This window comes from Tamandua tetradactyla, chromosome 3 (assembly GCF_023851605.1).
Source record: "Tamandua tetradactyla isolate mTamTet1 chromosome 3, mTamTet1.pri, whole genome shotgun sequence".
Taxonomy (NCBI): Eukaryota; Metazoa; Chordata; class Mammalia; order Pilosa; family Myrmecophagidae; genus Tamandua; species Tamandua tetradactyla.
Window position 1 is genome coordinate 205,796,146 of NC_135329.1, and position 17,552 is coordinate 205,813,697.

General features: G+C 37.0%; 1 protein-coding gene across 18 annotated transcripts in view; it reads right to left on the minus strand.

Annotated features, from left to right (window-relative positions):
* Positions 1 to 7,485: 7,485 nt before the first annotated feature.
* The window catches only part of TRIP12 (thyroid hormone receptor interactor 12), a 188,393-nt gene continuing 178,326 nt past the window's right edge, over positions 7,486 to 17,552 (minus strand). For all 18 annotated transcript variants that reach the window (XM_077155363.1, XM_077155362.1, XM_077155365.1 and 15 more), the window contains 5 exons: positions 13,630 to 13,794; positions 11,812 to 11,925; positions 10,017 to 10,111; positions 9,518 to 9,621; positions 7,486 to 8,813 (listed from right to left, as the gene is read on the minus strand). In XM_077155363.1, the coding sequence (XP_077011478.1) occupies positions 8,617 to 8,813; positions 9,518 to 9,621; positions 10,017 to 10,111; positions 11,812 to 11,925; positions 13,630 to 13,794 (675 nt within the window). In that variant the 3' untranslated portion in view covers positions 7,486 to 8,616. The remainder of the gene's footprint in view (positions 8,814 to 9,517; positions 9,622 to 10,016; positions 10,112 to 11,811; positions 11,926 to 13,629; positions 13,795 to 17,552) is intronic.

The following is a 17,552-nucleotide window of genomic DNA, read 5'->3' on the forward strand; positions in this document are numbered from 1 at the left end:
TTTGTTTTTTTCTTTTTCCTTTTTATATATATATATGTATTTTATTAGTATTATTATTTTAATTCTCTTCTCTATATTAACATTCTATATCTTTTTCTGCTGTTTTGCTAGTTCTTTTCCTAAAGCGATGCAAATGTACTAAGAAATGATGATCATACATCTATGTGATGATACTAAGAATTACTGAGCGCATTTGTAGAATGGAATGATTTCTAAATGTTGCGTTAATTTCTTTTCTTTTTTTTGATTAATAAAAAAAATTAAAAAATAAAAAAAAAAAGAAAATACATCAGTACAATTTTATTTGGAAGGTAAGATGGTAAATTCTATCAAATCACTTAATTACAAATATAAGTTTTAACTATAAGATGCTTAGAAGATAATTTAGGAGCAAATATTAATGAACCTGAGTTTCGGTAATGTGTTCTTAGATATGATATCAAAACATGAACTTAAGAAAAATAAATTCTACTTCATCAAAATTTAAAACATGTATATTGAAGGACATTATCAAGACAGTGGAAAGACAACTTACAGGACTGGAGAAAATAGTTGCAAACCAGATATTGGATAAAGGCTTAATATCTAGAATAAATAAAGACCTTTTACAATGCAACAACAAAAAGACAAACCAATTTTAAAATGGGCAGAGGACTTGAAACATTTTTCCAAAGAAGATAGACAAATGGCCAATAGGCATATGAAAAGATGCTCACTATCATTTGCCACTAGGGAAATGCAAATCAAGACCACAAGATACCACCTCACACCCACAAAGATGGTTATTACTTTAAAAAAATATAGAAAATAAATAGTGTTGGAGAAATTGTGCATTGTTGGTAGAAATGTAAACTGGTGCCATCACTGTGGAAAGCAATATAAAGGTTCATCAAAAATTTAAATATAGAATTCCCACATGACCTGGCAATTCCACTTCTAGGCATATACACAAAGAAAGGGAAAACAGGGTCTCAAACAGATCTTCGTACACCAATGTTTACAGCAGCATTGTTCACAATAGCCAATTAATGAGAACCAGACTCTGTAAATGTACTGGCAATCTCAAGTCACCCATGGCTGACTTTCCCCTATCCTGGCCTCTCTGTCCTTAAGTGTTATTTTTTGAAAGAGATACCATATTGTAATCTCTGCCCTTCAAACTAATAAACGTTGGTTTGTGTTCAAAATGGACTTTTTCATTACCTGTATTATATTTATTCTGATGATAGATACATTGAGACCTTTTAAAAATTCCTTAATTTTGTTGCAACAATGCTTTTTATTTTGATCAGCAGTAGTCTTTTAAGTATCTGACCAGAGTAACTCCTAGTTCTAGTTTGTCATGAATCTAATTTCCTTCCTGAACAATCTCTGATTCTGTTTGTTTTGTTTAGAATGGCCTGTTCACTGAAAGATAAATAGGACCATGACAACAGAACGACTTGGTAGAGAATAAAGTGTTGTCACTGCTCGTGCTGGCGATTTCAGGGAGGTAAAAGATTCGTGTAATTCTGACTATTGAGTACCTCAGCTCTCTTGTGGATTAACAAAAATCCACATAATTTAGCACTTAAAGGTATATGTAGTTGTTTTGGTTTTATCTTACTTTCTACCTGGACCCAAAACTCCTTGAAGTCAGAGACCACAGATTACACAAACAACCTGGCTGACAAAGCGGAAATAACACAACAGTTCAAAAGTAATCCTTCGTTCCTTCAGTGACCATGAGCCATCACATGGCAGGTATTATGTCGGACACGAGATAGAGAGGAAGGAAGGCACAAAATAGAAAGAACAGAACACATCACACAAAAATGTTAGTAGTATGCTCGATGGACCATAAGATCCTAATAAAAATCTCTACCTAACGATGATTTAAAACAATGATTTTTAAAAAAACCCTATCTTTTTTAATTCATTCACTTTGTGATAAATATCAAATTGATGAGTGTTTGAAGAGATTCTCCACTCCCACTTACCCTCATGGTTGTGACAGGGGCATTGAAGGGTGGTATGTTGGAGAGGAACAACACAAAAATTCTAACTTTTTATTTATTGCAACCACTGCATGGTTTGGGAGGAATGGATTCCATATTCTCTCCATCCATCTGGAATGCTATGTTTCAGAAGAAAAATGGGAGCAAACAGATCTATTACAATGCCAAATTGTCCATAGAGGAAAGAAAACTTACTTTGCCTAGTCCGTTATTCTACAATGGCTCAGAAGGACTTATTTTAAGCAATTCTTTAAAGTGAGAAGCATTGGTTTGAATATTTACTTCACATCCTCATTAGAACTACTGAACTTTCCTCTATGAATTTAGTGAGGGCTGTTTTTTATTTTTAAATGGAAAAGGGGACCACTGTAATGCCATTTTCTGAATTTAAAGTTCTCTTTAGTTATCTTTTAAATGAAACAAAACCCTCTTTCCAACACTGAAGTTCTTACTTCCATTTGCTGTGGACATGTCCTCCTGATGAAAGGAGAGTGGTATGTGGTGTGGAGGTAGGGAGAGCAAAATTGTGACTTTTTCTCATTGAAGAAGTAACGTTTACACTCCTCTTATCTCTTCCCTGTGCCTGTTCATAAGTTCTACAAAGTTTTGATTTCTTACTAATCACAATTACTAGTGGAATATAAGCTTTGAACACATCCAAAGCCACAACATCAAATCCCTGTTACTCAAGTGGGGGATCATATCCTCTTGAGGATATTTGGGAAAAATTTAGTGGTGTTTTGGGTTGTCACAGTGATTTAACAGTGCTATGTGGCATTCATAGTCAGGAGCCAGGGAAGCCAACTGTCTTGCCATCACCATCTATTATGGAGAATTGTGCTAACAAGAATGCCAGTAACAGTCCCACAGAGAAGCACTGGAAGACATCTCTAAGAATCACACACACACACACACACAACACACACACACACACACACACACAAATGAAGATTAAAACATGCCCCTAGAGATCACTGAACTGCTTGAAAAAATGACAATAAGGTCCATTGAGGTTAGGGGGCACAGCCCTGTCCAGGGCTCTTCCTGCTCCACAAACCTATCTCCACGAAGCTCTTTCTTTACACAGATCTGTGCAAGATGCTACTTGACACTAGTTCTCCTGGATTCTAAGAATCGGATGTACCACTCTGCTGCATGACGCCAGTGCTTGCTTGGGAGAAGAGAACTGACTGGATGGAATGGGTCTTAGCAGGGGCCTCAGTTAACTCATTAGTGAAAGAACACCAAACTGAACACAATGGGCTTTCCTTAAATTACTTTAAGCTTTAGGGGTGATCATTCCAACTACCCTACTTCCTTATGGCAACTGCCTGTGAAACATGAAAATCAGCATCTAAACCTGTGTTTGGCAATCTGAACTTGTGTTTTCTGCCCTAATATTCTTTAGCACAATTTTCTAGAAAAAATGTAAATTCTCAATAGTCCCTAATGGATACTTGCATGTATCTTAGCTACATAGAGGATATTAAAACCTATTCCTGAAACCTGTATTCCCTGACAGTGCAACTATCCATCATGTGTGTGTGGAGCTTGAAGTTATATGGGGCACTTGAGGTAAAAACAGTTTAGTTGTCCATCCAGCTGGTCTTTAGTCCCAGGGTGAATTCTTGGAGACCAAATATGCAACTGGGAGTCTGCTGCCCTGGCAGCTACTTGCATAAAAGCAAGACAAGCATCCTTTTCAGAGCACCAGCAATGCTCTTCTTTCAAGGCCTCCTGGAAACACGAAGTGGGAGGCAAAGAAACAAAACACATATTTCATTCCCTTATTCATAAAAAAACAGCAAAACAAAAACAAAAACTGTACACAATCATGAGGTTACCAGTCTGGCTGAGAACACGAGGAAGTAATGACATAGGGTTTAATAAGCACCCAAATTAGGAGAACTGCAGTGAGATGGTAACATCGCCCCTCACCCCCCAAAATATGCATTGTGGTTTTATACGCACTTTCGGACCTCCTGAAGGGGCACTGTGCAGTCTTATGGAAAAGTGGTCTATCAACTGTCCTTAAGACTTCATCTACACAACCCATTAACATGCAGATGTCAACTCATATAATTACATCAACTAAAAGTGTGATGCTTCCCATCCCCAAACACAAAAATGGTAATACAGACAGCAATGAGTTGGTTCCACACTTTGTCTTGTGGTAGGCTTGTATTTAGTAGCACCTTTCAGCTGTGATTTAAAGTTGTTACAGACGAAGAGATTTATCAAAGAAAAAAAAATTTTTAGGCAGTTATACCAAGACAATAATATATATATTTATGTGTATGTGTATGTATACATATTTCATTCACTTGTTCTTTCAAAAGTAGCAGAAAAAAAAAAAAACCCAAAACTTAAGTTGAAAAAAAAAATCATCTCCTTCACTTTCCTTAGTCAGTTCTTTTCTTTTTCTGGTTCAGTAAAATAGACTTATCTGGACACCTGTCAAGGGAAAGTCAAGACAGGCAAACGTGATTTCAGGAAGCAGCTACATGGTCTCCATACATTTTCAAGTACCAAGTATTGTCTAACGCCAAAGGCATCACACTTCACTACAGCACACGAGTTATCTTACAAAACAAGTGCAAATCTCTCTTCAATGCTTAACAAGTAATAGGATCATCTCTAAATATTTTTGTCTTCTACAGTCATTTCCACTAGTCTCTAAGAAAAGCTAAGATCACAGTAACTTACCAAAATAGGAAGCTTACCAAAAGCCACCGATAGAAGCACATGCCACTTCTCAGAAGAACCCTCTAGCTGTGCATAATTTAATAAAATTGACCATGTAGGATAATGCTGTTTATTAAAAATATATTCAGGGAGAAAGAAGTCAGTGCATTTATGCAATTTTACATACACATCTGTAGTTTGAGGTTCCATTATTCCAACAGTTCATATAAATCACTGTTTCAGATAAGAGAAAAAAATGCTTTACATAGGAGATCAGCACTTGGTTATAGGCTTGGTAATATGAGTAGGTTTGTAAAAATAAAATGACCTCTTCCGTTATTAAAGAATGTCTCCTTTATGCAGAACAAGTCTTTAGAGTTAAGAACTTTTTCTTGCGTTAAGAATTGTTAACTAGAAGTTCTTGGAAAGCAGCCAATCTGTTATCTACAAATATAAATGCTGTATTTTGCCTGGAATTTTCTGTTCTTGTTTTTGAGGTAACAGAGAAGTATTTTTAATGATGTCACTAGGCTTTCTTTTACCGTGTATGCCAACTACTGCAACATCAAATCTAAGACTCATACAAAAGCATTTCTCAGAGAATTATAAACGCAGAGTATGACATCAGCAAACAACCATCTCATTATAGCAAGGGAAACAAAGTGGGTCAAGAAAACAAAGCCTAAAATAAATGAAGGCTTCATCATCTTTGCTGATAAACAGCATCTAGAACCCCCAATAAGGATATGGTTTTTGAATGCACTTTTGTCTTTCCCCCAGTAAGTCTCCTTTGCTGACCACATTTTTTTTCTTGGAATAACGACGACATTCCCATTTCCTGAGCTCATATTCATTGACTGGGGAACAGGGAACATAACATATCCTCAACACCTGATGGACCAAGACAACATTCAATTCGCTAGCGATAAGCCTTATTGTGGAAAATAAATAATTGGATCTAATTCCTGGACGCCAAAGCTCATGCTCTATCTCCAGGCCTTATGCTCTTTTTGTGTATTATGCCCTGGGGAAGTAAATCCAAAATAGGAAATGAGTAGTCACATTTAATCAGCTGCACTATTTCTTTTCATGCTAAGAATCTAACTCAAGAGAACAGCCAAATGCAGCAAAGAGGAGACCACTTTTTACATGGACTGTTGCAGCAAAATAAAGTCCTCGATTGCTACAGACAAGGAATTAGAGATGGAGCACAGGGCGAGAAACATCTGTTCTCAACAAAGGCCGCATGAAAGGTTCCTGCTGGATTGGGAAAAGACATCTATCTAACACTCCCTCCATGTCTGTTTCCAGTTTTACTACCCAAAACTTACAATTCACTTTTTGGGTTTTTTAAATTTTGTTGTTTCAATGATGGGTTAAATGGACACATGGACTTCATTTAACTACCTCTTCCTTACGTGGTATAGTTAATACCGTCTCATATACAAAGCTGATCAAATTAGTAACTATCTAAATGACAACTCAAATTCAATGTTAGGTGGCTGTAACTATGATGTAATCTGACTCCATCTCAGCAAAAATTAAAGCACTACAAAATTTCAAGTCATTACCTGTCAGTACCTAGTTTTTAAAGCATACTCAGAAATTAGTGCTTGTTGATTAGTGCAATGTTAATTACTAATCCTAATGTTGGGTAGGATTACTAAGCAAATGAATTTAAGGTATAGCAAACGAAGTATATACTGGTTCCCAATGATGCAATATTAAGGACTCTGCCAAGAGAGACTGCTTTAAAATTGGAAGAGAGTGTCTTCCTATCCAAATTAACCAATGGTTCCACTTTTTGAGGAAGGAGGTAAGCCAATTACTAAAGACTGAAAGCTCTTAAACAGATAACTACCTACTTACTCAAACTCTCCAATTTCATACAAACCCAGCACATAAACTTACTAGAGGTTGAAATTGATGAGGTCAAATCTGCCAGGGTCACAACATGGACAAAACATCAAATACAGATATTTTAATATGAAACATTACTTTGTTTATACATGTCTAAATTTTAAAAACAGAACCTTTTTAAAAATGAGGAACAAAATGCTATGTTCACACAAAAATCTGTGTTTAGTTTGTAAAAAGATATTTATCAGAACAGTTTTAAACAAATGGGTTGCTTCAACACTAACTTTACTTGATTCAACTCCTCAGATCCTAAGCTATCAATGTTAAAATTGCAGAAATGCAATTACTTTCTTCGATTTCAGGGTAAAGCTGCTCAATTATCAGAGCCTCTGCAAAGATTAGAAATACACGTCCTCACAAGCTCCTGTTACAGCTCCATCACACTTAATGGGATTTAGTGCCCAAGTTAACTGTAAGAAGGGGATGTTTCCATAAAAGGCATTTACATTTCAGTGTAAAATGACAAAGTAATTTAAATAAAACAAACCACTAAGTTTTTTTGAGTCCTAGGATGGGGAACAAAGGGACTTCTACATCAATTAAGTAAGGTTTCTGAACATTCAATAAAACAAAAAAGAAATTGATTTCTCAAAGTTCAATAAAAAAGGATTTAGCTTGTCTCTCATTTGCAAAGAGATGAATTATGGAAAATTCACTTAAATTTATGTAATAGTCTTAATTTGAACCTAAGGAAGGAAGAAATTTCCTCCCACTTTCTCTCCACATTTTATTTTCTTCAAGTTGCTCTTAGAAGTTCTTGTTAGAATAGCGAAATCAGCCATGACCCAAGTCATGGAGATTTGATGATTTACTTGCATTGAAATACAGCCATCAGCCATACAATGAAAAGTTATGCATAAGCACAGAAATATAAACAAAAAGGTGAAGCAAACTTTTATTTATTTTCAGGTAAAAACAGGAACCTGATGGATTATTGCAGATTTGAGAAATCAGTACATAGAACAACTGGACAGAGCATTGCTTACAGGTGTCGAGACAAAGGCTGAACTGTTTGTCCCAAATTAGCACTGGGAAGAGGAAAACTATGACCAAAAAAACTTAAAACAAAGGAAAATTTTTTTACTCCAACAGGGAATGAAAAATTGCTGATTCTGTTTAAAACTTTACATCAATTCAAAATGCTCTGGCCATAGAATAATAAATACCGGACAGCCCAAGCTGTAGATTTTTTACCTTATGCAAAAGAAATGCACTTTCCTTGCCCCCATTTCAGAGGCTGTTGTTGCCGGAATCACTGTGTAAACAGTCCTAGCATCACTTGCTAAAAGGCCAGTAATATCCTACACCTATATTAAAACTAAGCTCTAAGAAAAGTCTACCTTGATACAAAGGCTGAATTAATTTGACAATATGTTTCAGTTCAATGAATTTTAAATTATATCTTAATTTGAAAGAGAACATGGGACAACAAAAGCTGTGGCTAAAGAAAATGTAACAACTGAGAGTGCTGAATACAAAAAGAACCGTGTGAACTGCACAGACATTACATGAAGCAGGGAGAGAAAATCAGAGGAAAGCGAAAAGTACACCAAGCTAGTCTACTAAACTATATTTGTCAAATACATGTGAGCTTTAATTTCTGTACTTATGTACAAGAGTTGTCTTTGGAGGAAACAAAACTGCAGACTTAGCTAGATGGATACACACAGCCCAGAATTAAACTGCACAGCGACATTTATTGTTCCAGCCTGGAAAAACATCCCTTTTTTAAATTTCACACAGCAAAGCAAGTAAAAACTTCACTCATCAAATAAATGATAATTTAAACAAGAACTTGCTAAAGAAACCTCATCACAACAACTTTTTTAGGGCCTGATCACTTTAAGTCCATGGCCATTAATGAATATCAACCAAGTGTCTCTTTTATAATTTGCAAGCTGTTTTTCCCTACAAGAAGAAGGCGTAACATGTTTCCTTGACTCAGGTGATACATTTAGAAATCATGATTTTTTTTCTTTTGCTGTAACAGGCAGACACTGCGCTTTTGTTGTGATCAGGAAAGATGGAACGACTGCTGCCCTTCTCTTGCTGCTATCAACAGTTTTTCACGCATTATCTCAATGCTTGAATAGTCCGGCAACTTAAGATAGTTCACACAAGTCATTACAGAGGGGAGGAAGTCATCTGGGTTTTCTGTTGATTCAAACGTCTTCCGGACAATTGTCAAAGGTGGATTCAAACTCCGGAAGCCTGATTAAGAAGAAAGGAAGACAGATGAAGGAACTTAGAAAATTTACAGCACGCACACCAGCTGGTTCAAAGAGAAAACACATTTCTTCCACCTACAAGAAGGATATGCCTCTGCAACCACAAGTACACTTTTTTTTAATGCCACTACTATCAGAAAAGATTAACCTGCTTTATTATATAATATTATCCCATGTATAAGTTTAGTCTTCTTTCCTATTTGGCAACTAAATCTACACACTGAACATACATTTATTTAGTGGTTACATAGCCTGGTATTTGCTTTATTTACCATAAAATGCCATTGTATAATATGCAGACAGACGGCTCTTTATGCCCTCTGACTCTGAAAACAGAGTACCACACCTCAATTCATATTACACATCATTTCTGAAAAGCGTGTCTTTGGAATTCATTTCATCTAAAGTCAAATAAGAGTTTATACTGTTCAAACACCTTAGACTTCCATATATAAAAAAGCACTGTGCATGCATTAGTAACCCCATTTCAGTGTGTTTAAGACTATCCCTATGAATTTTTCCACCATTAAGTTTCTTAATATACTGCAAAACAAACTAAAAACTTAGAATAATTATGAAATTCAAAGAACGAGCACTGGAAGTCAAATAAAGAGTATCCTGTTAAGGGTACCGAAGTTTCATACACACACAAATGGATTAGAGACCAAGAATCAACATCATACCCACCTCCAACAGGCAATCTTGGGCTACCAGTCACAAACTGGAGAAATAACCTCTGCTGTTCATTATCAAAACTACTGAGAATCTCAAACAAGAATTTCACGGCCCGACTACAATAAAAATAAATACACCAAGTTATTTCCCCTTTAAAATAGTTTTTAATCACAGCACATCACTGATTTGAAAACTCAGATATAGATTATCAATTCTAAAATATAGTTAGATGAATGCTTATTACAATGCACTCCGAATATCAAATGACTTCAAATTGTAGGCTGGATCTGTGATTACACAGATATTTCTTTTTTTTTATATGTACTAATGGGATTAAGTCTATACTCTCCACTCTCACCCCACCTAAGCCTCCTTTAATAAGGCAGACAAACTTTAAGATGAACCCAGCCCCCTGCCCTTATTTCTTTTTGTTGTTTAAAATACAACACATACGCACACACCTCCAACTTCTTGACTAGGAATTGAAAAACTGGCAGATCCCTGTGATTACCTGTCGTGAGTATAACCGTGATCAGGCCTGCAGCATTCCATCAATGTCTTTGCATCCCAAGTGTCTGCTTTACTACCACACAGAAGCTGATCCAGCTATATGTCGAAATGAGGATAAAGAATTACTAAAGAAATATCAGCAGAACTGAGTGACAATACAAGCAGGAATGCTGCTTCCTATTACAACAGAACAGTCTACGTGTGCCAAATCAGTGTACTGTTTTCAGTGCTCAAAACTTCTGCATAGGGTCTCCTTTTTATTTAATGTGCTCTTCTAGCAAACAGATTCAATTTCCTTTGTAGTTGCACATTGTTAAGTACCCTATCCATTTGCAGGAACCAAATTCTAGGGAAGCCTTTAAATCTCACACAAAACATGGCTGAGACAGACTTTCGATTTGCATTTTCCTAACTCTTCTCATTACTTTTGGCAGCTTTAATCTGCTTCGAGCCAGGCTTTCAGAAACACAAGTGTATAAGAACAGAAGCCAGCAGGAAACAGAAAATTGAGCTGGAGATGTGAGAGAAGAAAGTTCAAACGAGGCAGAACAAATGGACAGGTTTTATGCTTTGTGAAGAGAGGCACATCTATTGCCACAGGGCTGGCTGTACGGAGACCAACTTGGTCTAGCAGAAAGCTAGAAGTGCTTTTGTGTCTTTGAAAATATAACATTAGCTTCAAATTAAAACATTTTTTTTCCTGTGGTTAACTGCTTCCTTTAGGAATGACAACATACTTTGAGAAAATTCAATTCAAGTCTAATGAAATTTAGTATCTACTATGTGACCCTCACTCTCATATAAAGTACATTCTCATGTAGTTAATATGTCCTTTTAATTTTCATCACCCTTTGAAATTGGAATCATCCCAATTTTATAGATGACATAATCAGATCAGAGTGGCATAAAACTTGGTTAAGGACATACAGCTAAATCTGGTTGGGGGCCAGGATTTAAATCCAGATGCCAAAGAATACAAATCCAGATGTATTCTTTTCAGATCATTTAATGCTTGGTGAATACCCCACAGCGCTAGGTACACCTCATACTTAAATAAGTAGCACATCGAAGTGGACATAAAAATAAAATATGATTAAAATGTCAAGTTATTCAAAGATATCCAGATTTAGTCAGTAATGAATGAGTATCCAAAGCTAGTATTTAAAAAAATAAGCAAATAACATTTCCAGATTGAGGAAATCTAACAACGTATAGGCCCTTTCTACCACATCTCACTACCAAACTGTACAATTAAAGTAATTTTTCCAATCTCAGAATTGGCTTTTCTCTCTGTATTCAGCAGGTAGATAATTTTCAATACTTTCTGCAAAAACTTTGATCATGAAACAGTGTCTCATCTAAACCAGGAAATTCAATTAAAAAATTTAAAAAGTACAACCTCTTTAATGTCACTCTCATAACTGCAGAGTGGAAAAGGGAGCAAGAATGGATCCGTGGCTCTCCTTGCTAGTCACAGGAAGTACAGGGTCATGTAGGGTATGAGTCACAACCTAAATCCCATCCTTCAGGGAGCAGCACCAAGTTGACAAACTGCTATGCTTGCTCTAGCAAAGAAACCCCACCCTCTCTAAGGGAAGCAGACCACCAATGGAATATTGTCTCACACTCAGGAAATGACCCTGTCCTTCCCAATAATTCACTCTTTGCTCCCAAACGCCCCCCTCTCTGGCTTTTCAATAATGGGTTCAGTTGACTTACAGCACACAGATACTCCACAGAGGTAATTATAGGTACAGAAGTAGAAATGGCCAGTCTTTTACACACAGACTACTCACCTCCTCTGGGTAGAAGTACTGAAGATGACTGAGTGGGAAGACTGATTCAAATCCATCTCTGAATGAATCAAACTGCCTGGAAACGCCTTCATTTAGTGCCCAGAATATAACCAGCTGCAAAAAATGAAAGTCTTAAAAACTGCGACAGGATTTCAAATCTCTTCACTATTTAACACGTGGCAAAATATAATGAAACACTTTTTTGGATCACTTTTTAAGTTTGATTTATTGAGCTTCTGGAATTTATTTCAAAAGCAAAACATCTTACACAAGCACTATATTTTTGATGTATGTAAAAAAAAGCTGTTGCGTTTTTAAAATATCTTCTAAGAAACTCTAAGTAAAAGGTTATTCATATCAACTTCTAGTTTGAAATCTGACTATTAAGAAAATGCAAAAAATGTCATGTGTTTTCATATTTCATGTGTTTAAAAAAATATTTACATAAAATCTTCATGGAAGAGAGTCACATTGTATTTATTAGATGAGAGGTAGATGACAATTTCCACAAAAGGATAAAGTTTTACAGAAAATTTAATTTTCCAAGGATTTACAATTACCAACTGTTAAGGATTTTTAATTTTTAATGCATTTAATGCAGAATTTATAGTTCCAAATCCATTAATCTCTTAGAATCCACCCTCCTCTCCCTACTGCCCTCTACAGTGTGTGCCCCCACTTAGAATAAGGCAAAGTCTAAAAGAAATCAACTCTTACTGGTGCAATATTACCTATTTATCAATGGCTTTGGATAATCTACTGGGTAGAGAAACAGAAAAATATATTCAGATAAAAAAGAAAACAGTGTTTGGACAATGGGAAAATATAAAAGTGTTATAATAATCATTTTAAAAGAAACTCAATCTGGAGATTAACTCAAATTTGCTGGTAAAAAGAGTTGGTTTCACAAAGTTAGTGAAAGAAGCAGACAATGAGAAGATGTTCCTACTGTAAAAAGGAATTATTTATGAATCACAGAAATAACAGATGACAGGGACTCTCAAATATCATTTAGTCCCCTCTCCTTTCTTTTGTATCATCGTGGGTGAGCAGAGAGGATTGCCCTGTGCTCGGGTCACATTCTCATGGGGTCCGGGACCCACCCTTTCCTTCCTTCTTTTATATTGATTAAGAAACCAAAGCTGAAGCTCTTCAGAGGACCTATCTAAAGTACCATGGTAATTCAGTGGCAAAATCAGGTCTAGGTGGATATTCTGACTTGAATACAATGGTCAGGAATAAAACAAAACAAACTTGCAAACACTGCTAATTAAAGATCTGTGTGGGTTGTCACTTAAAATACAGTTTATACTTAAATTAAATAAGTACATTTCCTTAATTTAGCAAATATAATCAAAGACCATGAATTAGTAACTTGAAAGGACTCATCAAACAAATAAGTGTATGTGCACACATGTTGAAGGTGATTCTGCCAAATTACTGTGGCTTGAAGGAAAGACAGAAATGCAGTTTAGTGAGAACACAAGTAATGGCTCCTTTTTGCTAATTTTTTTAAACCAAGAAAATGTGGTTTTGTTCATACTTGAGGAGAGCTCATTCAAGGTTATACAAGGCCTCATGAAATATCTAACATGTTCTCTCAGGAGCAAACAAAGTAAGGCTTAAATAAGTGGCCTCATGCAGTAGTCCTAGAAATGTTAAAGATTTAAAATCCTATTGCGTACCGCTGGAAGCTAAGCAACCTTGCCTATGCTTCACTGGATAAAGGCCTTTCCCTTTCTCTCAAAGTAGACAGCCAGGCAAAGCCCTCCATTACCACAGCTGGCTTTCTCCCCCAAGGACACCGTGAGTACATACTCGGAGATATTCCTCTAAGTTGTGGATAGTAACTGGTGTATCCTTTCCTCCTTTCTTCAGTTCGATGTTGGGAAACCCTGGCAGAGTGAAATCCAATCCTAGATCTTCAACAGAGCAGCCATTCATAGTTAGGGTTTCTAATGCATATTGTAAGCTTTCTTTGGTCTATATAAAAAAAGACAAAAAAGAAGGAGGTGAAGGATAATAATTCACTCAGTTCTGTTTGCATTATTTATCTAAAAATAAAAGACATCCTCATAAATGTTGTTTCTTTAACTCTTACCTATTTCTTTTTTGATCATGATATACATATGTGCAAGGCACTGAGATCATAAAGAAATATCTTAAAATACCTCAGAATGTAACTATTTTATACGGGGAAACAAAACAAGATGTTGTGAGTGTTCTTCCATAAGGAGATGCTACTACTTGATTTGACCAGGCTCAAATCAGACTGCAGACAACAACCATAATAGTATACAAAATAGTTAATTTTAAGAGTGTGGGCTCTCAGGCCAGTCAAACTTTTCATAAATTCTAGGCTAAACTTGATGAACCTGATATGTACATAGCAAATACTAAGTAACACACTTAGAACCTTATAAATACAAAAAAAAGCAAAAAAAAGCACTCTCTAGTAATGATTAACTTTTCCCCCCTCCAATGCTCAAGTCTGAAGACTACTATGGAGATGCTTATTAGTAGTTCAACCAATTCAGGCCTCTGAAGTATAAAAATCTGCATTCATATAACAACACTGTGATGAAAAATTTGCAACAAAGCCCTAAGAAATATCAACCCATACTCTTTTAAAAGAAAAAATCTATATTATTCAAGTTTTTAAATGTCTAAGATTATAAAAAGCCTACGTAAAATATTATTTAGAGTAATGATTAGAGGACTACATGCAAATATGCAGATTCTATCTGAAAATAATGGCATCCAAGATTGGAGAATGAAGGCACATGGCGTTCCAAATTGGAGATTGCTAGGTGTGTTACATTGAAAATCTAAGTTCTTACAGGCTAAGTATTCAAGGTGTAAAAAATTAGTCATTTAAACTAGGAAAGGTCAAGAAGTTCTGATTAATAAATTAATCCTCTTTTAAAGAGAAATTGAAAAGCTGTTTAGAATTCCAGGTAATTTGCAATACAAAGGAGGTAGGAGCATTATTTAAGATTAAGGTAAAAGATATTAATAGATTATGCCCTCTTTCACTTCTTTGCAGAAACTCATGTTAAAGTCCTGCTCTGTTCCAGATGCACCATTCAATGACACCCAAAGGGAAGCTTTTCATTACAAATCTGAGATGTTCCTCAGTGAAAAGACTGACCCAAAAAGTTCCTTATTTTAATGTTCCCTCCAATGGAAAGTTCTCAAACTATCCCCCCACCTTCTGCCACAGGTCAACGTGATAATTACTATATTAATGAAAGTATCTCTTCCTGCACAGCTACTGGGGAAATATTTTGTTTGTAAAGATTTCCAGTACAAAATGGTATCATTTTGGAATGTAGACTATAAAACATCACCTTCAAATGTTTAAGAGAAATTCATTGTTACTTCCTCTAGACCTTACATATTAAATAAAAAACTAAGCCTTATCATATTTTGCATGTATCCTTCAAGAATTTAAACTACCAAATAACACCATTCCAAGGATAACTTGTCCCATCTGTACACTCTGTAAAATAATGGGGTGAGGGTGGGGGTTCAAAATACACCGTACCTCATGCACTAGCTGAAAGTTGAGACTTTAAAAGCAATTTGGTTAAAATAACTCAGACTTCCGGGAAGATGGCCGACTAGAGTAGCTTGAGATTAGCTCCATGGAAAGGCTAGAGAAGAGACAGGAGGGCAACAGAGGTGGTAATTCGGGATGGCGGCTAACCTGGAAGAGCCTTCTGCACCACATGTGGCAGCCCTGGTTTCAGAGGCTGAGGAACTGAGAGGCAGAAAGCTGGAGCCTGGTGTGGAGGCAGGGAGCCACAGAGCCTGTGGGAGGGCACAGGCGGGAATGCGGAACTAGGAAGTAAGGCAGGCCACCTTCCTTGGGATGCTACCCTCACCAGCACAGCCCCGTGACCGGCAACTCACCCCACACTCCATGCACCTGAACCCCATCACCTCCCATTCCCCGCACTTCAGGCGCCCCCACCCCACCAGCCCTGAGTACATGTACCTGCCCCTCACCCCCACCCACCTCTTCTGTACCTGTTCCGAGCACTACCTTCCCCCCACCCCCGCCATTTCTTGCAGGCTACTGGAGCACATAAAGGTTTGCATGCACAAACCTCCATACCTAGGCTACCCCTGCACCCTCCCCATCACTCATAGTGTCACCCAGCCTCACCCCCCTTCCCAGAGTTCGGCACATCCATTTATGGCAACTCCCAAGCCTATGCATGCACACAGGTCCCCAATCACATCATTCAGCTCTGGGAACTGCACTTTACAGCAGTCCTAAAACGGCAAACGCACACAGCCCTCAGTCCCACTTCCCACCTCTGAGAAAGTGCCAACCTGCACAGGTGGGTCACAGCTACAGCCAATCCATGAAGGCCTAACACTGACCTGCTGCCACAGCTCTACGCATGTGCACAAAGGGCTCTGTGCCTTAGATCAATGCATATCAGGGTCATGCCCCCCAGAGAGGTGTACACACACAGCTACATCCTCACTGGCCACTGGGCGCCCACATTCCCAAGCATCACTGTAACATCCCTAACCTGCGCCCATACCTGTGCTGAAACAAATCACAGTACTGAGTGCTTCCTGCTGTACAAACATCCCACAAATACAAGGCCTTAGACTACTGAAAGAAATCAACTTCCAAAGTAAATCAATCAAGATATTTATATTCAACAAAGACAGCAAAAGGTCACAAGCATATCACAATGCAGACAGATAAAGCCCTGCCTAATGACCAAATTAAATACCAGGGGAGACAAAGACATTGGAACAACTAATCAAAGATGTTCATACAACTCTACTTAATACAGTAAGTGGGATAGCAAAAGACATATAGGAGATCAAGAAGACAGTAGAAGAGCACGAACAGGAACTTGAAAGAATAAATAGAAAAACAGCAGAAATCACAGAGATTAAAGACTCTGTTGACCAAATAAAAAACATTCTAGAAGCACACAACACCAGATTTGAAGAGACAGAAGAAAGAATAAGTGATATAGAGGACAAGACTATTGACTTTGAAGCTTCAAAATAGCAAATGGCAAAAAAGATGGAAAAATTCAATGAGAACGCTGGGATATGAAACACAAAACAAAGTGCACAAATACAAGAATCATTGGTGTCCCAGAAGGAGAAGAGATGAGTAAAGGGCTAGGAAGAGTAGTTGAGGATATAATGGGGGAAAACTTACCAACTGTCACAAAGGACATAAATTTACAAGTCAAAAAAGCCCAAAGAACTCCAAACAGAATAAATAAAAAAAGGCCTTCCTACAAGGCACATATTAATCAGTCTGTCAAATGCTGAAGAGAAGCAGGAAATCCTGAAAGTAGCAAAAGAAAAACAATTACCACATACAAGGGAAACCAAATAAGAATGAGCTCATACTACTCAACTAGCTCCCTGAAGGCAAGAAAACAGTGGTATGATATATTCAAGATCCTGAAAGAGAAAGACTTCCAGGCAAGAACTCTGTACCCAGTCAAACTGTCCTTAAAAATTGAGGGAGAGATTAAAGTTTCCACAAGACAAAGTTCTGAAAGAATTTGTCAACAAGAGACTGGCCCTACAAGAAATACTAAAAGGAGTTCAGCCAGCTGAAAAAAAGACAGGAGAGTGAGGTCTGGAGGAGGACACAGAATTGAAGAGTACCAGTACCACTAAGGGTAATTTAAGGAATACAAAGAGAAAGAAGGAAAAGAATATATAGATCTGACAAATAAAATAAAAAA